Source organism: Haemorhous mexicanus, chromosome 15 (assembly GCF_027477595.1).
Source record: "Haemorhous mexicanus isolate bHaeMex1 chromosome 15, bHaeMex1.pri, whole genome shotgun sequence".
Lineage (NCBI taxonomy): Eukaryota > Metazoa > Chordata > Aves > Passeriformes > Fringillidae > Haemorhous > Haemorhous mexicanus.
The window spans coordinates 11,478,879-11,503,911 of record NC_082355.1 but is presented as its reverse complement, the minus strand read 5'-3'; the positions used below and the strand labels follow the sequence as shown (position 1 = coordinate 11,503,911).

General features: G+C 37.6%; 1 protein-coding gene across 4 annotated transcripts in view; it reads left to right on the top strand.

Annotated features, from left to right (window-relative positions):
* The window catches only part of GABRB2 (gamma-aminobutyric acid type A receptor subunit beta2), a 144,428-nt gene extending 119,627 nt beyond the window's left edge, over nucleotides 1–24,801 (top strand). For all 4 annotated transcript variants that reach the window (XM_059859810.1, XM_059859811.1, XM_059859809.1 and 1 more), the window contains 2 exons: nucleotides 1,446–1,690; nucleotides 18,686–24,801. In XM_059859810.1, the coding sequence (XP_059715793.1) occupies nucleotides 1,446–1,690; nucleotides 18,686–19,033 (593 nt within the window). In that variant the 3' untranslated portion in view covers nucleotides 19,034–24,801. The remainder of the gene's footprint in view (nucleotides 1–1,445; nucleotides 1,691–18,685) is intronic.
* The last annotated feature ends 232 nt before the right edge of the window (nucleotides 24,802–25,033 follow it).

The following is a 25,033-nucleotide window of genomic DNA, read 5'->3' as shown; positions in this document are numbered from 1 at the left end:
GGATAGCCAGGATCTGGAGAAGACTGAGGTACTGAACACCTTTTCAATGCCTTGCTCTCATGGACTTGTGCTCCAGACACATTGCCCAAGCTGCAGAAGGCAAAGGCTGGGACTGGGAGAATGAAGAACCACCTGCTTAAGGGATCTTGTTGGAGACCATCTAAGGAACGTGGGGATCCCAAGCACAAAGTCCATGGGGCCTGAAGAGATGCATCTGCAGGTCCTGAGGGAACTGGGAAATGAATTGGCTAAAACTCTATCCATCATACTTGAGAAGCCATAGCAGTCTGGTGAAGTCTCACTGACTGGAAAAGTGAAAGCAAATCCCCCTTTTCAAGAGGGAGAAAAAAAAAAGAAGATTTGGGGAACTACAAAAGTGTCAGTGTCACATTGGTGCCTGTCAAGGTCATGGAGCAGATCCTCCTGGAAGCTATGCTAAGGCACATGGAAACCAAGGAGGTGATGGATGAGAGCCAACCTGGCTTCACTAAGGGCAGGGTGTGCCTGACAGAGTCTGTGGCCATCTACAGCAGTGTCCCAGCACTGGTGGGATGAGGGAAGAGCAGCTATGTCATCTACCTGGACTTGTGCAAAGCATCTGACACTGTTACACATGAGATCCCTCTCTCTAAACTGAAGAGTTATGGATTTGTTGGAAGGACCACTCAGTGGATAAGGAATTGGCTGGATGGTTGCACTTCAATTGTTGCAGTCAACAGTTTGATGTCCAAGTGGAGATCAGTGACAAGTGTCCTCAGGGGTCTGTGTTGGGATTGGTGCTGCTTAACATTTTGGTCAGCAACATGGACAATGGGATTGAGGCATCCTCATGAAGCTCCTGAGCTGTGTGGTGCTGCCCACATGCTGGAGGGAAGAGCTGCCATCCAGAGGGGCCTTAACAGGCTGGAGAAATGTCACAAAGATAATTGTGTGACTGCAGCACCTCTCTCTATTGGAATTGTTCATCGTGGAGCAGAGAAGGCTCCAGGGAGACCTTAGAGCACCTTTGAGAGCCTAAAAGTGCTCCAAGAGAGCTGGAGAGGTACTTGGGACAAAGGGGAATGCCTTTAAACTGACAGCTGAGGACTGAGGATTTAGATTAGATCTTGGGAAGAAATTCTTCACTGTGAGTGTAGTGAGACAGTGGATCATGGAGTTGGGGCATCCCTGTCCCTGGAAACATTCAAGGCCAGGGTGGATGGGGTTATGAGCAGCCTGGTCTAGTAGAAGGTTCCCTGCCCATGGTACTAGATGGTTTTGAATAGTCCTTCCAACCCAAACCTTTCTAGGGTTCTATTAATATGGACAAAGGTTAGAGATATATTTTGTCCACCAGGGGGAAAAAAAGTATTTTTCAACTCCAGCATTTGAATAGTATAAATTATTATTCTAGAAAATAAATTAAAACTATTTCAATCACTAGACTTTTAATTCTTTTTTTCCAGGAATCACAACTGTGCTCACAATGACAACAATTAACACCCATCTTCGAGAGACTCTTCCCAAAATTCCATATGTGAAAGCCATTGATATGTACCTTATGGGATGTTTTGTCTTCGTTTTCATGGCTCTGCTGGAGTATGCATTGGTCAACTACATCTTCTTTGGCAGGGGACCTCAGCGTCAAAAGAAAGCAGCAGAAAAAGCTGCCAGTGCCAACAATGAGAAGTTGAGAATGGATGTCAATAAGGTAAACTGTAATGGAGATACATTTTTAGCATTTTCCCAGGAAGACAGGCTCTCACTTCTGTCAGACAGTGCTTTAAAATGTAATTTCTTGTAGAAAATGAGTGGAGTGGAGTTATGGTGACCTTGTCTTAGCTCTGCAGAGCAGTGTACTTAGCCACCTCAGCAATGAATACTGCCCTCCAGCCTGGGAAGCTGAATATCTTGTTTCTAAAGCATGCAGTCAGTGAAGTTTTACTGAGAGATGTTTTCTTAGTCAGAATTTAAACTTGAATATGTACAACCTGTTTCTGAAGGAATAAATCCAAAATGATGGCTGTATATTCTAGTAAGAGCTGTATGGAACATTAGAGCTAAAATCTAAATTTAACCTGCTTTCATAAATCTTTCGGATGAGCTGAATAAGAAGTATTTGCCACAGAAGTGTTGAAAGTTTGAGAAGTTGGCATATTTTCAATGTCTAATGGGCCAGAATACTATTGACTAAATGAGAAACTTCTCAGAAATAAACCATCAATGGGCTGTGTACTTAATTTTGAATCTAAATGTGGCCCCCTAGGGATGGAGAATTGAGGCAGAAAAGGTATTTGCCAAGATACACACTTCTGCAAAAAGTATCCATTATGCTTAATGAAAATGGGGCACTTCTCATAAAGCACTTGTTGTAATTTATCACTTTGACCATTTTGGAATGAATTTCACACAGTGGCAAATCTCTTCTGAATGCAAAAATATTCTCAGTCTAAAATGTATAAACTTGCACACACATGCAAAGTTGGAAAGTTAAATAAGGTTGAATTATCTTTGGGGTTTTGGGGGCTTTTTGGAGGGGTGAGAGGGTTGTGAGATTTTTTTTTTTTTTTTTTTTTTTTTTTTTTTTTTTTTTTTTTTGTCAGGGGAACCTCTTTGAGTTGTAATTCATCATAACAGTCCAAGGAAAAAAATCAAAGTCAAAATATTTTAAAAAAAATCTATATTAGAAAAAAACAAGGGATTATTTGTCAATTGGAAATTTAAGTTTCATACAGCTCTAATAGTGAAATTTCTAATGTTTGTTCAGAACCTCTACACACATAGTGGGTCTGCAGACAGAAGAACTTTTTATTCCAAAAATCCATCACATATTGATAGCACAAAACAGTTTTATAAGTTACAGTTTATAGTCTTTTAAGAAGGATAGTTATAGCACCATGGTTCATAGCTCATCCCTTAATTTTTTTTTCTTTTTGATTGGAGAGAAATATATTTTGATGAATGAAGGCATAGTCATAATGATGAGTTTAATTTTGATGTTATGTTACCATATGTCATCTTTTAACATTATAAAGTTCATGAAGATACTGTAACATGTTTTTATTTCTATTGGTGATTTTTCAGCAATGAAAAAATCTGTGAGTTTTTATTTAAACTGTTAGGGATTTTTTTTTCCTTTTTTTTTTAAATTAAATTTAACTTTTAAGGTGCTATAAACTACCCAGTAAGTAATTCTGCAACATTAGACTTGCATTTACCTGAAGTCTTTCCTCTAACATCAATGGAAATTTAAGATCCATAGGTGTCAGAGTGCCACCAATAGCTGAGGTATCTTTTTGTACACTTTGCTTCACTTGTGGTCTTTTCAGCTTTTTTGTTCATGCAATAGACCTTTCAGCTGTGTAACAGAATAGCCAAAGCCCAGTGGCAAATTTCTGATCATGAAGCAGAATTTGAAAACACTCACTGGTGTGCAAATCCAATTCACTAGGCAGAGTAAATTAATTTCAATAACTGTTGAAGAACTCTACCAGCTTACAGGATTGGCACAAGGTATACATTGGAGCACAAGGAACAATTTTACATGATTTGTATTTTTTTCATTGTGAGTTGATGTACTAGGCCAGCATTGTTAACAGTCTCTGGCAGTTCTGCTCTGGTACCCAGATCCACTCTGACCTGGTAATCAGTCTGCAATCCTTTAAGCAATGAACAGGAATCAAATAGGAGAGGATCAGAGAACTTGTCCTGCTGCACAGACTGCTCTGGGGAGAAGGAAAGGAGCTGACAGCTGCTCTTGTTTGACCAGCAGTGAGAAAACATATTAATATTTAATGGACCTGAATATTTTATCTATTAAAGGGAGACAACTATTATGTAATTATTTTCATTTATAAGAATCAAAAAGGGGTCTGAACTGCTGTAATTAGTTGAGAAACAGTTTTTCATAAAAAATCAACATATTTTAGAAATGGGATCACACAAACCCTCCATCTTTAACTAGGCTCCAATAGTGATTTTACAAGGTATGAGTGTTCTTATGTGATATTATGAGATTCCTCTTGAATCCCTTTGTGCAATATTGTGAATTCATAAGAATCAGATAGAAGAGAAGATTGATGCCATGAGGAATAAACCTCAAAAGATAAGGATGAAAACTTCTACACAAAACTTCTGTTGCTGCATTCAGCATTGACACTGTAAGAGAGGTGGATAAATAGTTATTGGAACTGCCGTTTGTAACACAGCATCTCTGCTTATACTTTATAGACCAGAAAATCTGTAATGGTTTTCTTGCAATTCCAACACTCTTGTTTGGTAACAATCTCATAAAACTTTCAATCAACAGAATGTGGTGAGAGGAGAAGTGCTGGTCAGTCCTCTCATCCACAACTCTGCTTGCAAAATCAAAGGAGAAGTTACTTCATGTTCCCTTTATGCTGTTGAATTCTCTTCCATAGACAGATTCCAGTGTGGACACAGGCACTGGTAATCTCTCTGTTTTTGCTTGGTGTTATTCAGAAGATACCAGGGAGCCTACAACACAGTGTGCAAGGGAAGCTTTTTTTCCATGACTGTGGTATCTGCTGAATCCATTGCAATCTCTTGGAGATTTGGTGACTCAGGTGTCCTGTTTTTTTCCATTTGAGTGAATTTCATCAGGCTGACTGCAGAGCTTCCCCAGGGTTATTCCAGGTGAAACTGTGGCCAAATCTTTCTTTAAATTTCACATCGTATTCTTTTCATATGCAAAATCTGGTTGTTTGGGGTTTCTTCTGTCTTTTTTTTTTTTAAATCATGGAATGGTTTGAGTCAGAAGGGACCTTTAAAGGTCACCTACTCCAACCTCATGTTAATGAGCAGGACCATCTTCAGCTAGATCAAGTTGCTCAGGGCACCATCCAATATGACCTTGGATCCCTGTTTCCAGGGATGGGGCATCCACCACCTCTCTGGGCAGCCTCTTCTGCTGTTTCATCACTCTCATTTAAAAAAAGTTCTTCCATGTATCTAGTCTGAATCATCACTGGAGATATACTCCCTTTACAAAGACTGTTGATCCTGTTTGCAGTAATGGAAAGGTTGGGAAGGAATTGGGCCTATATCTTGATTTGCTTCTTGGATACTGAAACCTGAGTAATAAAATCATGTAGAAATTTAAGAAACATAAAACTCAGTGCAGATTCAGACTCAGTTACCAGCAGATACATTGCCATAGACTTTTTAAATCATACAGGACTTGTTTGATTTTCTTTGGAGGGAGTTCAGATAAAAATGGCTGTGAGTATCATCATTTCACTCTTGCAACTTCTCAAGCTGCATTTAGCAGTTTGTTCCTTTAGTCTAACTCATCATCTTTTGCTTAGTCAAGACTAGTTGTTCTTTCTGTAAACAATCTATTGTTGCTTGTAGGTAAATCACTGGCTTTCTTCTTACTCTAGACCTCCTTCATTTATTTGAGATAGCATTCACATAATTTCCTCACCTCTCTTATGAAGTTTTTCATCTTAAGTCTTGAAATGCCTTTCTTGCCTTAGTCTCTTCTGTTCTGATTGGCAAAGTACTGCAAGTGTACATAAGGATAGGTACACTGGGAGTGTCCTATGTCTGCTTGAGAACCTAGCATGTCATAAAGTATGGTTTATATACTCTAAGCCATTGGTATGTCTTTTTATTCTGTGAGCTTTTGTACTTAAGAATGTTGATGGTCATCAGTGTCCTTTTGGGCCTTTGCATTTCATGAATCTTTGTGCTAATATTGTCTTTGCTTCCTCAAGATGATTATGATAGATTAAAATACAGGGCCAAACTCCAGCCTCTGACTTCCCAATGTCATGCACCTGTCTTCCTGGGAGTAATTGTACATGCATCTGGGACATGTTATCCCTTCTGTATGATACAATGTACCAAGGCTGTACTGAAATTCAGAAATCATATCTCCTCATACAAATGGTCTAGAAAGATTTGGTCTAGAAGCCTCTGTGACCCTGTTATTGTTGTCATTGCATTTTTTTTTCTTTGTTTCCTTTTGGGCTAGGGGAGGGAAAGAAGCACTGTTGTAATACTCTTCAGGTTTTCTCCCTGTGAAGTTTGGCTTTGTCTCCAAGATGATTTGCCTAACCACAATTCCAGTGTAGAGCCTGATTCAGCTGCAAATGATTTCTTAGGCAGACCTCCAGCTATTTTAATGACTTTCATTTCTGTTATGAGAGCTCAGATAATGAGTTTCTTTGTGCTCTCTCAGAGCTGACTTATTCCCCTTAAATTGTTTCCAGAATCTAGGAGCCAAGTTATTTTTGGTTAATTTTTAAATGTACTCTTAATTTGTTGTTTGTAATAATTTTACCTTGAATGTTTCCATCTTGGAACTCTGATTTAGATGGGCTTGCTGATGCTGACCATTGTGATGAGTCTGACCTATCTTCTAGAAATTTGCTGTCTGATCACCTGCCCAGTTCTCTATTTTCCGTATGTTTTCCCATGTTACTAAATTTCCTGTCAGCCAGCTGCATAAGCTGCTGATTTGTCTGTTGGATTCTACTGCTGTTTTTTCTGCAGTTGCTCATCTGACTCATTTGATCCAAACTACTATGTACATTAATTGACTACTCTTGAGACGTAAGTAGGGTGAAAATGCTTTTCAATATCAATTAAATCTATATTTGTTATTCTGGATAGATCAGAAAACCTTCATTAGAGTGGTAAAACCAGGACTGTCACTTTAAAGACCATGGTAAATGAAAGGCTCACTCTTCTTCCTCTGTAAAGAAGTGCTTCTTGCCATCTGGATGTTTGACAAGAGGTGATTCCCATGGAGAAGCAGCTCTGTGCCATCCTCTTCCACAGCATCAGAGGCAGCAGGGATGATACTCACTGTGAGTATTGGGAGCACTTCCTACAGGAAGACTCTCTTTAAAGGAAGAGTTACAGATCTATCTCTTTAAGGAGGTCCTGGTCAGTCTTTTTTTGAACATCACTATTGTTGCCTCACCAGGACATTGCCTACAAACAGGATATGCTGCTTCCTTTTTTCAACTCAGATATCAAACCTTACAGAGGCATTACCACATGATGATTTAGTGCACCTTTCTTCCATTTCTAGTCCTTCTAATTCTTACCTATATGCCATTCAGGTAGTGCTTAAATTATTTCTAAATTTTTTTTTTTTTTTTCTTTATAGTTAAATCATCTACGTTTATAGGAGTTAGCAAATTAACATTCCTGATATAAAATTTCTTAGCTATGTTCTTTCAAATAATTTGATTTGCCACTTCACAGAAGCAGCATTATGTTTTGCATAATGTAAAATACATGTAAATACATCACTAAATGTAGTCTTAGATTGGATATAGTTGCAGCAATGATTAAAGTCTACATGCTTCCAACTTAGCTTAAAGCACAGAGAATGCTCCAATGCACAGGCAATATACCTGAAGTACATGATAACATAAGTCACATAAATAAAACTACCTTTAATTTTGCAATCATACTCTGTTATTGTGAGCAGTAACACAGAAATTTCCCTCTGGGAAAGAGGGGGAAAATGTCAGTGTAGTATGCAATGCTTTGTAAAACTGTTTATGCAGATTTATTCAGTAATTTTCTGTAAATAAATGTGAAGTGACATTGCTAACCTCTGCATTTTTAGATAAGGTTCCTTTTTAAATATACTGAGTGTATTTTTAAAACAATGAGTAATTCTTTACTCAGACCTCTTTTTATTACATAAGGTAATAGAAAGTCAGCACACCTGAAAGGGACAGTGCATTGCTGCTCATAATGCAAATCATGAACCAGGGAAGCTGTCAGACTAATGGCATTTTTCCATCCAAAATTTGGGTACCAAGAACATGGAATGTCAATATGACAATGAGTTTAAACACATCTTAATAGATTTGAATACAATAGAAGTGTTCTCAAAAAATTAATGAAGGGCTTAGGAAAGTAAGAAGGTTTGAACAAATACAGGTATCTTTGCAATTCATTGCCCTCCTGGCCCACTGTTGTTATATCTGAATTAGCACAGGGCAGCTGAAAGAGGTGAGATAGCAAGCCAATGACAAATAGAAACTTAACCTGCCCTTAGAAACACTTGGTAACTTTCTTCCCCTTCAAGTTGTCTCACCTGCTGTTTTTTTTCCCTACAGCTTTATGACTAAGGAAAGGAGTCTGGCCGAGTTTAGCTGGACAAGTTCAGTAGTTTTCCTCAGATCTTTCACTCTGAGGGGACTCCATTGCATTATCAGAGCTTTGAGAGGAATAATAGCATGCAATCACCTGTTTCACAAGTGATTACACCTAATTATTTCAGCTACACAACTGGTAGGCTAAGGATGGACTGGCAGTCTGTAATCTAGCAAGGAAATGGGGCTCCCACAGCATCCACCTTCCCCAGACGCCCACTTTCAGATTCACTGTTTAATGTATGGGGGGTTTTGGAGCAGGGAGACTGAGAACTTTCTAGTCCATTGTGCCAGAAATGTCCTCTGTTTCAGCAGCACACTTGGAAATGGCACTGTCAGCTCAGGTGCTGATGTGCTACCTGACATTTCCCATGACATTTCCAAACTTCTTTTCACCACTTTACTAGAGAATAACTGCAAGAGCCTTGTAATTTTTTTTAATCTGTCATTTCCATAGATGTCTCTAGAAAAGGGGTGAATTAGATGGAGTGTGTTAACCTGAGCCAAAGGGAATGCTCTGATCTGTACCTGTGGCTTTTTGCAGCTTGTGATGGCTTTCAGTGCACTGCAAACAGACAAGGTCACTCTCTTCAGTTTTCAGGCTGTGGTGTGAGGATGCATTAGCAGGGCTGCAGGCCCAAGATAATAGACCTTGCTCCAAAGCAATGCTCCAAAACAATTAGCCTTGGCTAATGCCTTTATTTCCCCACTGATTTAGTGCTGGCTTGCCACTGGCCTTTTCAGTTCATAGCAATATTTGTTCATTTCTATCTGAAGAAATCATCTAATGCATCTGCAGGGAGAAGAAGCTATTGCAAAGGTACCTAAAACCAGTCAGTACCTGTTACATAGAATGGCATTTTATACCCTATGGACTGGAGGTACTTCCAGTATAAAGCATGAGCAAGCATATATAACATTACAAGATGTAAGAGCTTTTGGTAAAAAGAGGATTTTTAAACTGGTGCTATGCACAGACTTAGGTAATAAATTGAACAGGATATTAAAACACTAAGGCAACAGGAAGCTCTTAAAATTTCTGTCTCAAATCCTTACTGCTCTATATTGCAGGAGCTAATGCTGCCACTGTCCAGATGGCAGTGAAAGAATTCATCCTCTTTCTTTCTCTCCAAGGAGAGTTTTCCTTTTGTTTGCAGTACAGGTAAAGCTGCACAAGGACTGATTGTTGATCCAGGATCAGAAGGTGTTCCTTCCACAGCAGTTTATTGAAGGACATGTAACAAAGTAGGCATGGATTATAAAAGCTTAGCCTTTCTCCTAAATTTCCATTCATGCATTCTCAGGGAACAAGTTGCATATGAACCAGTAGGCAATGTACAGGGTGTCTGGCCAGTCTCTTCAGATTTTATCAAACCAGAGCTTGGATAGGAGTGAAATCTGAGGAGATTCCAGCTTTAGCTCTTTGCAGAAGCAGTCAGAAGGTGATTTTCCACGATCTGTGCTGGTATTCCACATGACATCTGAATAAAGGTCAAGTCAACTGCGTGAGGCTTTTTTCCCCCAGTTGCACTCCTTTGAATGCCATATTTAATTAATGTAAGACCAGTGCCTGTACACTTGTTTAAAGCACATTCCTACTCTTTGCTCTTTTGTACTGCATCTTCAGCCTGTGACCCTGAGCAGAACACAATTTTAGTTCATAAAAAATCCCATAGTGCAGTTTAGGTCATTAGATCAAGTTGTGAAGAAGTAAGACACAAAAAAAGACAAATTATTTACAGTGAAGTAGAAGAAATGTATGTACCTGCAGTCCAGAAGGTATGTCTGGCTAGGGAAATTTGGTGAATTGATTTCTTGAAGCACATCAGCTCTAAAGAGTTTGTCAAGGCTTAATTCAGCAGCTAGGACCTGGAAAATTTCTGTCCAAAACATAAGATGTGACTGCAAGTAGTATGTGCTAGAGAAGGTAACCTAGTTGTGCTCATGAATTTTGAGATCACTGGATTATGTACACTTGCATGTCACTAAGTGGTAGAAGTACTATTATTATATTGTTACAGTGACTGTCAGGCTCTTTATTTCCATGAGATTACATTCTAAAGACTCCATCCATTTAGATGCATTTAGAGGCATCCATTTAAACACACAGAAACTGAATACCTACTTTTTTATTTTTTAAAGCATGTTAGGGTTTGTGTTGCTTACACATCTGTTAAATTTAGTGAAACAGTCAAGCTGGCCTATGAAAACCTATGTTTCTTGGGAAATTCACTTAGTTACAAATTCTTTTGGGTTCCACTGCTTTCCCAGGATTCTGCATATGGAGAAAGATAGACACCAGGAGTTAGTTTTGTGTAACTTAGGAAAAGATTTGGTAGGTAGATTGGTAGGATTATGCCTAAACTAAAATATCTATATAGAGATATGTCATAAATCTATGTCTATATGTGAATATATCTTTTTTACTCCTTAGAAACTAGTTTTAAGAATACTTCTGCAATGATAAAATGTTGTACTACAACATGGTTTCTATGTCCTTTTTCATTCTTATGTCTCCATTCCTCTTTTAAGAAGCATTAGAGACTTGAATACAGTTTTCTTCCCCATGTAAACAATTGTCAAGACTTCTCCCTAAACTTGGTGCATCTTACAGCTGTGTGCAAAAAGCTCTTCATACCTGTCCTTGCTCATGTTCTCAAAACCAGCCCCACTTTCTGGTAATGTGGTTGTCAGAAACTAAACACTTGTGACCTGAAGGATGCAGCAGTAAAGGTCACAGAGCCTAAATCAATATGATTTTTTTCATGTAATGGATTTTTTTCACCACTTTTTATTCATGTACTTTATAAGTATTCAAAGTATAATATGTTTAACTAACTGAACTCAAGTTTGACATAAAAAAATACCAGACCGTGAAGAAAACTATACTCTAGTTTTTATTTTCCCTAGAATTAATGCATACACAAAAACAAAGTATAAAACAATTCTTAAAATGATTCATAATATTGGTATATATTTTTCATATACAGAAATTTACTCAGAAACAGATTTTAAATTACTAACCATACCTTGGCAAGAAAGTTTCTTCATTCTTGTTGCTCATTTTGAAATGAGTGACAAAATGTTAGATTCTCTCCAAAAAAACACTCTATCAGTGTACAAGTAAATCATGGAGGAACATTTTAATTTAGTCAGCTTTGGGGTTTTTTTTTTCATAATTTTAAAGCAGAAGACTTTTTAATATTGTCAGGACAATTTTAATATTGTCAGGACTAGTCCTCTGAGCCTTGCAGTATCTACAGCTGCGGAACTGTCTCTGTTTCAGGCTTCCAAATCAGCAATGAACTGATCATATGAAATACTTTTCTGGATCTTTTTTAATTTGGACATTTGTTATAAAGTGTTAGAAATTCCTCTTTCTCTTCTTTGTAACAAAATCTTCTCAGTGATTTTTCCATAGAAAGATCTCGGGAATTTTCTTTTAGTTTTGTTGTTGTTCAACATTAGTTGCAGTTTCTCTCCAGAGTTTTATCCTTGGACCTCTTTCGGTCTCTGAACATGTTTGTCTTTGGCCTGGGCCCAAGAATTATGTGTTCCCCAAAACCACAAGCCTGAATCTGTTGACAAGTGAGTATATCATGGTCAGACGGATAGAGCTGGTAGTCTGCCATTCAGCCAACCCACTCTCATGACAAGGATGTGCTGGGTAGTTCTTTGCACATTATATTTGGCTTCAAACAAGAAAAATAACATCTTTAGTATATTTTACAGACACTGTTCTAGAGGAGCAACTTAACCTTATTTTTACCATCTAGTTCATTTTTCAAAACTGTAACTATATTCAAATTATTCCCTAGAAATTTTGCCAGTTGTGGGGATAATTGTGTGTTTGATGCATTTTTTTATCTTTCATGACACTTTCTTATATAACCAATTTTGCTCTGTTTCTGTTGTAGATTTTTGGTGCTAGATCTATCTGCTAAGATACATCTTGTATTTTGTAAGACAGCGTAATGAGAGACTTACAATTGTAATAAAGGCTTGATCAAAATTTACTTTTATTTGTCACAGATGGAAGTGAGCAGCTTAAGATGCAGGTTCTTGCTGATGTGTTTTACCTTCAAGAAAATTATTGTATACTTGTAAATGGGATGATATTTTTAAAAAAGAAATAACAAATAACTTTATCAGACTAGCATTACTAAGAATCTGGTCTGCCTAACACCTTGACTTTGGGAAACAGGATTTAAGCTGTTGTTAATTGCTCCCCCAGAAATCTTCTGTTCCAGATCACCTTCCCGTGCTTCCTCCTAAATGTCTCAGTAGTAAAAAAAAATGTTGCTGAAAATTGTATTTGAGAAGACATTGATATAAACTTCAAGCTTATTGGATTCTGTGCAGAGGTTTGAACAAGTTCATATTTCATGGGGTTTTTTCAAATGTCATCAAAGCAAAGATGCTTTAACCCTTCACATTTCATCTGAACACTCATTCTTCAGTGCCGTAAATACAGAGTCCCATGTTTAAGTAATGCATACCAACAGGAAGTTGTTTTCAACCATTTCTCCAGAATCCTGCAATGCTTGCAACTAAGTTATTGATGGGTTACTAAAGATAATGACCAAGAAGTCACATATATCAGAAGGTAAAAATGGATGTCTAGAAATAGATTTACAATTATTTAGAGCAATGTTACCGCTCCATGTTCAGATCTTGTATTTTTTCCTCACCCCTTTTTTTTTTTAACTCTTACAGGTTTCTTGCAGGGGCAGGGTGTGCTTAGATTTTTAGTCTTTGAAAGGTCAAGAACCTAAAGAAAATCCTTCTGCAATTTGCAGTTTCTCTGAATTTTCTGATCTAAAAATCACATGAAGCAGCCTGAAACTATAAGGCTACCCCATTACTGTCCTCTAACTGCACTCTTACCAGCCTGACCCTAATTTTAGGTGTATAGGAATGCATGCTAGCCTAGTTTCATATAGAGTAACTGCAATACTGGCAGTAAACTGAGATTTGGACAGACAATGGAAATGCGGTGTTTGTTGCATTGTTCAAGATGCTATTTCACATATGGATATTTTGAAATATTAGGCATTTGTGTCTTAAAAATTTTTATACCTTTATCTCAGCAGACTGGCTTATCATGTCAAAAATACCACTATAGCTTAAGGCAGGTGCCCTTTGAAAATCATTAATTGTTTTCTCATTCAGAGTGAGCCCAGCAGCAGTTAACACAGAGCTGTCTACCTCCCACCCATTGCCTGTGTAGTCAGGGCTACCCCCAGAGCTCAGTGGTTCCCGTTCCACAAGTCAAACCTTGCTGATGAGGTGGAAGATTCCTATTACAGGTAAAGTGTACATCATACTTTCTGATCTTGCTAGAGCCCCTGTGCCTGTCAGGAATGGAATTTTACTGGTTTTCCAAGCAAACCTCAGCTTTTAAGAGGTGGGAAACTGTGACAGTAAGGTTTTCATCTATAACAAAAATCAATTCCATGTCTAGATATGTCATGTAAGTCTTCTCATTGAGAAAGCGATCTTTATTTCTGTCTTCATTTCTTAGGAATGTCACTTCACAGGACATATAACTGCTAAATTAATCTTTATAATCGACTGGGTTTTAATCTTTATAATAGACTGGGTACCAGTTTAGACTCCATGGTTTAGCTCACCAGATTTTGTTTTAATCTGATGGCAGCTCTACTTAACAAAAAGTAAGTTTTCAATTTGCAACTCTTTTGTTTCAAAGAGTTTTCCTATCAGGAATTCCATCCCTACTGTCTATTTTATACACAGTTTCTGAGTCACTCTTCCATAAAATACAGTTCCTGCCTGTAGTTGAAGGTTACAGGTGAAAATGAACAGTGTATGAGAGAGGAGAAATGTCAATGTTGTATCTTTTCAATTCATCAGTATAAATTTCTCTTGTACTATAAAGCTGTGCTTGGCAGAGCAGCAGACCCTAATCACCAAGGAACTGATTTACTGAAAGTTAATAATTTCAGAGGTCTGGTCACCCTTGGAGGATTCCTAATGTATGTGTGGGGAGATGTAATTTTCTTGTATTTAACAGTTGCTAATGTATTATTGTAAGATTTCCTCAAGAAAGCCATCATTTTGGAGTTTCTAAATAATAGGAATATATAATGGTAACAATTCTATGCTTTCCTCTGTATTCCCTTTGTTTGAGACCATCAAAAAAGTCATGGCTGCTTTCAAGGCTCCAGAGTCAGCTTTTCTTCTGTTTGACCTGGACCTATAAATGAATCATTTGCATCATCTACAGATTTGCATCATCTATTTTGTCCTTCACATTTAAGATTGATTTCTGAAACCCCAGTGTCTTGCATGGTTGCTTAGCTCTGGTCATTTCTCCTCCACTTCTTCCTTCACCTTTTATTTCCATAGTACTTGCTGCTGCTTCTTCTTCATCTTCATCCTCCCTTCCTTTCTCGTCCTGGGAATTTCTCCATTAAGTTTGAACTCTCCTGTTCACCATAAAGAGTCTAGTTCTATGGTTGAACAATCCTTCAGCACCAAGAGATCTTTTTAACCTTCCTCCACCTCCTTTTGAAACCACTTTTACACTTACTTTCCCCCCAGAATAATTTTAATAATTGTTTTCATATCATCATATCTTCCGTGGTCAAATGACCAGTTGGAAAAAATACATTTACATCACAACATTATGTTACCTTGAGGAGCACAGCAAGGCAGTATTAGCACCTCTGAAGCCAGAATGTACCTATGCTAATTGTTGGCTTAGAGGTCCCTTTATATTTTAATTACTTGTCCTACTATTAGTCTACAGTGCTTTAATTTTAAATGAAAGATAATAGCTGCCTTATCTCTAAGGAAACTGGTCTTGATTTTATTAACTTACAGGACAGAAGAATAATTGGCACATATCATTGTCCAGAAATGTATTCAACAAAGGTATCTTTCATTGTTTTCTAATGTTTTTATCCTCAGAGACGTAAAATTCAGGTCTTGACCAGTTATGGTCATTAAAGATCCCATGGCACTTTTTTATAGTGTGGTCATCTCAACCCCAAGCACCTGGGCAAATATCAATTTATGTAACTGTTCTGCTTACCCAACATTCCCCACCACCACTCACCCACCCCATAGTTTTAATTGGCTACAACATTCTCCATTTCCTTGACTAAAATATAGTGTGTTGTTCTGCACTGTCAGTCACCACATTTCACCTCAGAGGTGATTGTGCTTCACTGGGAAGTGAAGTGGTTCTTCTTTCTAATGCCTGTAAAGCGCTTTGGGATCCTTTTGAATGGGTGGTGCTTTTTACAGTAAACGTAGATCACTGTCATTCTATCTCAGGCGTCACTTCGTTACAAAAGCCAAAAGCATGTGTTAGTTAGAGCTGGGCGAATCTACTTGGTGGAAAAAACAGTCCCAGCTCTCTCTAATTTGACAGGGAACCATTTGACAAAGGTTGAAGAATTAGAGCCCTTCCCCCCCCTTCCTTCCTTCCGCCACTTCCTTCCTTCCTTCCGCCCCTTCCTTCCTTCCTTCCCCTTCCTTCCTTCCCCATCCTTCCTTCCCCATCCTTCCCCATCCTTCCTTCCATCCTTCCTTCCATCCTTCCCCATCCTTCCTCCCCCCTTCCCCATCCTTCCTTCCTGTTGGAAATTCAAAATACCATGAGAAAATGCATTTATTCTTATGGTCAGTTCATTATGCCAGATGCAGGAGGGTCAAATTATTGCTCAAGAAACAGCTGAGCTTTGTGGTGTTTTCCTGGGTATTGTAACACTTGAAGGTTCGCCCATCTCTAATATTAACTGTATTTTGCATTTTCTTGTGACAAAGTCTTGGAGTATTGAAAAAGGCTGTGCTTCAACTCTGATATGAGTGTGATATGTACAGAAGAAGACATTTTTCCCTAGATGATAGTTTAGAATATTGCTTAATGTTTTTTCTGCCCAGCATCACTAATCTTACTAACTGCTTCCAAGATTGTAGACATCTGCAGCATTTTGCTGCATTAAGAAAAAAAGTTGACTGGAGTGATATCATGCTGCTAAAACATGTTTGTGTCTAACTCTGGCAGACTAAAATGGCCTTTCTTGCATGTGTGCTGCATAAAATGTATGCAAATATGTAAAGAGCACTCAAATTTCTAATATCATTGCAGATCAAAAGGATAAAATGCTTAAAGTAGATTCATCCTAAGAAGATTTAAGATGTGAAAAAAATTGTTGGCACTAAAATCTTTTCAAAAATATTATCCTAGAATGCACAACATTGAGGTGAAAATAACCCAGGCTCTGGGCCAAAGGGTAAACCCATTACATTAGTGGATGTTATATCCAACTTCCTCTGATGTCACTGGAAATAAAACTTCTTTTCTTGAGGTTATATGAAAATACAGAAAATGCAGTTTCCAAATGACTTTGCACCCCTCATGTAGGAAACTTACCTCTTGTGATTTTGAACATTTTGGGATCAATGAATGCCAAGTGCCTGTTATTAATTGTTTTATTTTTAGGACCCTGAGAGTCTTATGATTGGTCTGAGATCTAAGAACAAAAATGAGTCCCCTTTCATTTTACCCCAAAAATCACACAAAGAATTTCTTTACAACAAAGGAATTTTCCAAATAAATACACTCACTAGAAAATAATGTTTGAAATCCATCTCAAGACATTTCATAGATCTATTTGAAAGCTTTGCAGACATTTGCTTTTGTTGGAATTACAATAGCAGAATACAAGACTATTATTACTTGTCCAACGCAGATGAGAACTGATTTGATGGCCTTCCTGGATGGAAGCAGTGTTCCCTCCCTATGCTCAATATCATGCTACCGAGCTCTTAAAGGAATTTTTCATGAGTTCCAGCTCAACTCTCACATTTTTCCAGTGCTTTTCAAGTAAAGATTGATTTCCCACACTATGAATTTCATAGATTTCATGTGGGTCTCATGAAAAGCTAACAGAAAAGAAAGATTTTGTCTGTTTCACATTGAGTCATGACATTTGTTTTATAATTAAAATACAATGAAACTAGAGGGGTGCAAACTCACACAGATCGGGGGGAAAAAGTGAGAGAGAGGGAAATCTGTCATCTCAGCAACACCAGGTTTTGTGCATCACTTGAACAGATGTAATCACTCAAATGACAGTGTTTCAGTAGGTCCAAAGTACCTTTGTGAGTGTCTGACTTCTCAGTTCAGAGCTCTGGGAAGGGGGTGCCACTAAAAATCAACTGGTTTAAACCCAGTTCTCTCATCTTGCCATGGTAAATATTACCTAGGGGCTTCAATAATGGTAAACACAGTCTGCACTGGGCAGTGCAGGGAGGTTCCTGCTGCTGACAGCTGGTTTCTAAATATTACAGAATATACTAACACCCTGTTATGGTTTAGAAATCCACAAAGGTCACAGTTTTTGCACTTTGAGTAATAATCATGGATTATATTCTGCACATGATAAATGAATAATGTGGCTGAGTTATTCTTAAAGGAGCTTTGGGACAGTTTTTTCTCTTAATTGGCCTGGAGTATATCTGCACTTCCATCACTAATTCAATGTAATTAATTAGCTTCTCATTAGCTATTATTGTTTTTAAGAACTTTTAGTTAATTATAATCTGTTATCACACAATTCAAAATACATGCTTCGAGAAAAGGCTGAGAAGAATTAGAACTTCCTTAAATAACTTTTATTTGTTTTCTATAAATGGATTCTTTTTAAAATCTCCTTCCACACTCCAGATCTTCTCCAGATTGCCTAAGAGTGGAACTGAGTTCCTTATCTTTGAAATCCTCTTGTCCAAGGGGTTTCTCTACAATATTGCTTTAGTATATTTTTTTCACTGAATTGCCTTTAAAGAATGCATAGCAGCTAAATCTACCCATTGAAACAACTGTTTAATGTACATTTGATGTGATTACATTCTGCATATCTTTTCCCTTGCTTGAAATTGCAGATCTCTGCTCTTACAGCAGCATGCTGGTACAGCATGCAGTGTATGAAGAAATGTATTAGTACTGGGGCATGGAGTTTCCACATAGCTATAGCTAGACTATGCCATTGCCTTTCCCCAGGTAACCAGCACTCCTGTTTGGAACATGGGGACCTAAAATGTGCGTTTTCTTGTGCAGTGCTCTGTCCCTCATTCATGGAGGCAGAAAGACCTCGTGAATAATGGAAGTTTATGTCAGAGCCAAAGCTTTCATTTGAAAGAAGAAAAAATAAAACAAAGCAGATCTTTTCCATTCGATTTCCTTCCAAAACCCCTGAAAATGTCACTATTTGCCCCAGATACCCTGCTCAGTGTCAGAATGCCACTTTCAGGAGCTGAGTGTGTTCTCTGTTCCCAGGTATTGCTTGTGCTTGCTGAGCATCGGGTCCAGGGAAATACCTTTTATTGCATTATACTATACTGGCCCTATTTCTCCTTGAGGTCACAAATAAAACACAATGAATATAATCACAGCTATGCTTAGAGTCTTTCAGGCTGACATCCAATCAATTAGCAATGCTAGACATGGCCCTTACCAGCATGGCTTCATTTTGCAGCTGACTGGGCTTCCTTTCCCTCCTGCTAAATCCTCCGTCTTATTTTTTCTACAGATGGACCCACATGAAAACATCTTGTTGAGCACGCTGGAAATTAAAAACGAGATGGCTGCCTCCGAGGCTGTGATGGGGCTTGGGGACCCTAGGAGCACAATGCTGGCCTACGACACCTCGAGCATCCAGTACCGCAAGGCCGGCCTGCCCCGGCACAGCTTCGGCCGCAACGCGCTGGAGCGGCACGTGGCGCAGAAGAAGAGCCGGCTACGGCGGCGCGCCTCCCAGCTGAAAATCACCATCCCTGACTTGACTGATGTCAATGCCATAGATCGATGGTCTCGCATCTTCTTCCCCGTGGTTTTTTCCTTCTTCAATATCGTCTACTGGCTTTACTATGTGAACTAAGAAACAAAGCCAAGCAGGAAGAAAGAACTGGACTTTCTCTTCGAATCAGTTGTACAGCCAAAAGTGGGACTTGGAAAAATTCTATTCAGGACAAAAAGTTATTTTAAAACACCTTAGTTGCTGGCCCACTCTATGGTCTGTTTTTATAATGTTTTGGTTGTATCTGCTAAACCATATATCTATGTTGAGTTGCAGTATGGACATATCCCCTTATCAAAATATAAGTGCATTTTGAGTGTAAAGGCAAATTGCATTTTGAAAATCACTTCTGTCTCATTGTCCCTCACTCTTTCTTTTTTTATTTTTTTTGCCCCAATGGCCATTTGAGTTTAGTGGTACAAGTTATAGAGCAGCATTTGAGAAACAAGTTTTAATTTCAACAGCAGTACATGCCATTCTAGGGAAAGTGCATATCCAAGGCATGCATATAGACTCGAGAGAGTGTACTAAGTTATCGTGCTTATGAAACACATACACTTTACTTTTTAAATGTGTAAACTTGAAAACAAGTAGTGCCTATCATCTTTCCAAGATGATGATGGTCAGAGGTTTCCCAACCATATTCAGGTATTTCCTTTAATTTATTGAAAGAACTGAACCTTTGACTGATAATATTGGGGTTGGGTGTTTGCACAGAAGCTGAAGCAAGAAGCACTAGTTTGTTTGTATTTGAAAGAGAGAACATATGCCCAGTCACAGTGACTGTGTTTGGGATCAGTAGAGGAATGTAGGGACAGTATAAAAATGCATCAGCACTGAAGGGGTAGATGCTGCTGGGTTGTGTTGAGGAAAGGGAATCTGTCCAAAGTGCCAAAATTGATTGCCCAAATAGTAATTCTGTAGATGGCTGAAGGAAGCTAGTGGTGCCCTGCCTTCCTTTAGGGCAGGAAGAGTGAAAGAGCAATTACAAAGTACAGGGGCAGGGAGCTAGGAGGCAACATATAGATAAAGGTGTGTGTGTATATGTCTGTATATGCACGGTGCAGGTGAATGTTGTCAGTTGTACACACCTTAGTCTGAAATAGTCGTGTGGAGTTGGGTGATTTCTTCCAGGTTTTCATCTTTCCAGCATTATGCTTCCTGCTGTTGGTTAAAGGTTCTGTACCTCTTTCAGCAGTTGAGATCTGAGCATATCTATTTCTGTACAAGAGGTGCTGACAGGGTGTTTTCTCAGTCTGGAGTAGGCAATAACATTTCACTTTTTGTTTTCCTTAATGCACTGTTCTAAAGGAAAGAAATTCATAGCAATCACTTTAAGAGTTTAAGTACACTCTTGAATGTTTCCTGCTTTAGGGTGATTTCCATTGAAGAACTAGAAAATTTCAGTTTTTCTTTGGGAAGCTTCTTGAATTAAAAGGTTGATTTTTTTTTTTTTTTCATTCCGTTGAGCTTTATTTTTACAAAATAGCAAAATATAACAGAAAAAAAATTAGACAAAAAATTTTGTCAGTTATTCCACTGTGGAACTCATTTTGTAATGAAAACAGCAGTCACAAGAGCTGTATAAAAAGTAAAAATTCTTGATGGCTTTTGCTAGATCAGATCCCCAATATTGTTTGACACAATCTTTCAAGAAGCAAAAGCCACATCTGTTGCATCCATACTACCTCTCATCTGTGTACAAATTTTTGAAAGAGACTAGAGAGTATAAGTGGTTTTATTCAGGGTACTAAAAAAATTCTTTATAATATTTTTCATAAAATATATTTTTAGATTTTTTTGTTCTTCAAAAGAATAATTTTCTTACAAATTTCTGTGGTTTTATTTTTGATTCCCCCCCTCCCCCCCATTCGATAGTAAATGACACTAATAGGAGGACAATAGTTCTGAGAACTAACAGGCAAATATTCTGACTTTTTTTTTTTTTTTTTTTTGAGCACTTCCTATGCTTATTTCTGGTTCAAATAAGAGAGGATAGTTTCAGAGCCTGGGATGGGATGTGTAGTACACCCTACCTACCAGGAAGTTGTGTTCATTGACACACTGCCTCCAGGCTCAGACTCTGCAATGTATAGAGACAGGTTTCCTTCATGTGATTAACTTTCCAAGTGAACATTTTGCTCTTTGTTCACACAGTTAATTTCTGACTGCATTTCATGTGTAATGCAATAACCTTTGTAGATGCATTTGGGATTTCAGCTGATAGGTATGAGTCATGTTGGATTTTTTTCCCAATTTTAGGAAATGGAGCATATCAAAATTCAGTATTTCTCCTCAAAGTCTGTTTTTTGAAAATTATATCAATTATCCTAAATGAAAGCAGTCTCATGGTATTCTTCTGTACAAGCTTTTCTTTCATTTCAGAAATTGCTGACAGCTCCTTTTATTGTTTCACAGAAGCAGAGTATTGACTGCAGGGAGCTCACAGCCTTTCTGTAGTTGATACACATCAAATATAAAACCTTACAGGGAATATGTTGACTCTCTGCATTGGTAACTGCTTCAGCTACTACAAAAATCACAGAGATCGAATCCTGGAACTGCACATTCACTTTTCTGAAGCTACAGTACAAGCCATAATACTCTCTGATATTGCTGTTCAGAGAGTGAAAGAAAATGTTTGGTTTCTGCTCAGGTGTCACTAGGAAAGATAAATTATCTGTGGGGAAGGAGCACTTTTGCTTTTACTATGTTCTTCTGGCTATTAATATGATGTATAAAATTAGTGAAAGAGAAAGACTCTACCATTTTGTACTAAGGCTTAACACTGTGATATAAAAAGATGGGGGTGAGAAAAGCTGGTGAGGCACTACCAAGGAAAAAGGATAACTCGAGCCCCAGGTAAGCACTTACTCCTGAGATACTTGAGTGAAAGTGGGAAATGATGCCAGCAGACATGAGAGATGGGGTTTGCTATGTGTGCTACCCTCCAGGTAAACTAGAATAAATTTGCTTTTACTTTAGAATTGACCGAAAATAAATATTCTAGATGTTTTTAATCATGTTAGTTGTTGTTGGTTTCAATAAAAAAAAATAGCAAAGTTAATAATTTAGATAAAAACTTGTAATATAATTATAGTTGCACATTTTATTGTTCTATTAGACATAATAGCCAGCAATTAAGGTGTTTTTCATCTTTGCGAAATTCATGGGGGAATTATGACTATAACATGGCACAGTTTTAATGAAATCTTTGAGATCAATCTGTAAATATATACTGTACATGACTGCTAGTAAGTATGATACACATTTTCAGAACTGAAAATCCATGCAACATATTTCTGTGTTTGCGTAAGGAATGTTATGTTTCTATCCTGTCGCAGTTCAATGACTGGGAAGAAAGACTCAAGCAATGACATTGTGGCCATTTCTTTTCTCATTCCCAGGGGAGGAAAACAAGAGTCCTGGATAACAGCATGTGGCAGAGTTCTTCAGAGAGTTCTTACATTCTAATAAAAAAAGACATTAAATCTGTAAGGTACAAAAGCACAATGCATAGAGAAAACAAGTGGTGGTCTTATACCTGGGGAAAGTATCCTATTTATTTCAGAAAAATGTGCATTAAAATTAAGCCTCAATTTATTTTCACTGTAATTACTAGACTGTGTTCCAATCCTACAACACAGTGCTAAACATAAGTGAACAGATGTGAAACATTTTCCAACTGTATGTGCATATGGACCTACCCCCAAATGTCTGTATGGACATATGTGTGTATATATACACGTGCTGAGTATATATATATATATATATGCACACACATTCACATGTTGGTGTGTTAAAGGAATCAGCTAATAATAGGTTTGTTTCTATCATCAACCAGTGTATGAATATATTTTTGAGAAAAAAAAAAAGAGTAATGTATTTAGAAAAAAAAAAAAACCAAACAACTAACTCTACAGGGTAACTGGGCATTTCTATATCAGCAGATCAATGCTTATGGTTCATATGGAGTATTGCACCGTTTGACATGATGATAGTACTGTACCTCCTTGCATCTGGAATTAGACTAGTCCTCACATTGCTTGCCTATTTCTTCTCTCTCTTTTTATAACAGCATTGTCCACTAGTCAGTTTTCAAAACCAACAAATTCCTTAGGGAGCCAAGAAAAAATAAAAGGCAAAAATAGTAACTATTTCTAGAAAATAATCTAGGGTGGGATGGCCAGGGTACAATACTATATCAGTAGTGATCAAAACATTTTGCTATGTGTACATAGAACATACAATGTGAGCAACCATAACTTAAGCTGAACGTGTGTAAATATTATCAGATTTCTTAAACATTTTTAACTTCTAATTTGTACTTTATGGTAAGGCAAAAAGCTAATTCTACTTATGGTTTAGGTTAATGTGTCCTAAAATTATGTAAATAATTAAATAAGCTGTAAATGAGCAGTCAATAGATTACAGTATTTGTTTAGTGACTTTTTTTTACTAAGTACAATAATTGCAGTGCTCTAGCAGAGTAATTTAAACACCCTTTTGCATAAACAGATTTGGACTCCAGATATAAAATAGTACAGAAGTGCTGTAGTGTAAAATAGCCACCGTGGCAACGTTCCTGCTGGCATAGCTGATTCTTTTGTGTGGTTAAAATGTTCAGGCCACACTCAGTACTCAGACTAGCCAAAACTCACAGGGCCTGGTTTTCACTTACAGCAAGGCACCTTGATGTTGCTCCAGTGAGTGGAGAGGTGAAGGTGCCCAGGTAAGTGAGGATTCAGCTGTCGGCGATTTCATTACAGAAGCCTGCATATTGCATCTGTCTGATTCTGAAATCTGTCTCTTATGGTATTTAATAGTAGGCTTATATTTTTCTTTAAGAAAAAAAAAAACAACAGGATGTTTGACTGTCGTTAGATAGCATAGTCCCCCAAAGCCAAAGAATCTTCATTCCAGAAATTGTTTAAAAGGGAAATCTAAAAAGTCACTGCTTAACACCAAAGGTAAAGCTTAATAAAATGCACTAGGAACTTTGTCTAAATTTTTAAGAAGCAAATGGAATGTTGTTGATCAAAAAGACTGCCCTATTCTACTTTGTAAAAATACTAAGAATTTAAATATCCATTATATAAAATTGAAATAGATTATCTCTACAAGAATATGCAACACTAGCATTTCATAAATATAAAATTATTTTCTTTGTAAGTGCTTTGACAAAAAAATGAAACTTAAATGATGAAAAATCTCACCTCTACTTTCATACTAAGGGTTGTATTTTTTTAATGTTTTTCAGACATGAGGTCATCTATTCCAATTTGATAGCATTTTGTATGTTTTCACTGTTCCTGTCATTTGGCAGATACTCACCAGGCTGTACGGTTCATGGTCTGTCCTGTTACTTTCAGTTGAAGACAAAAAGAACATTTGAAACATGATTAATTCTGACAAACTGCCTATGATTTGACTTCTATCACGTTTTTATTGGCATGGGTGTTTAAATGGTTCTGTTAGTACTGTCTTTGCACAGTTCTGAGTTATCTTTTACTTAGTACTATTTATTTCATAATGTAGTAATCATCAGCCTTACTAATGACCTTGTAGCCTTTCTTATATGCACATAATGCACATTTTCCAATGGCTAGAAAATGCAAAATACTAGTGGATATCATTGCATCAGATCTTCATGTCTTTCTCAAAAGGACTGCTAACCTCTGGGATTTATGAGGTAGTAAAATGATGATTGTAAATGAGTAGCACATAAGAGATATTTTCTTGAATTTAAAATTATTGCAGCCAGTTTCAGCATGTAAATATATAATAATGTTGGCTAGTGTGTAATTCTTGAATTTAAAAATATAAATAAAGAAAACCTAAAATATGTACATGTAGTTGTGTTATGTTGGGCAGGCTCTTTTCTCAAAGCTACAGATTTCATTCTCATCTGAACTGAATAACTCTGAGTTTGGGTCAGAAAGGGACTCAGAAGTTGGGTGTTGAGGCACCTGAAATGTAGGTGTAGGATGGGAAGGGGGAACCATAGCATGGTATTAATTTGCCTCTGTAGCCCTTGGAAGACTCGAGTGTCTGGGGAGTGTGAGCAATGTGCAGTGAGAA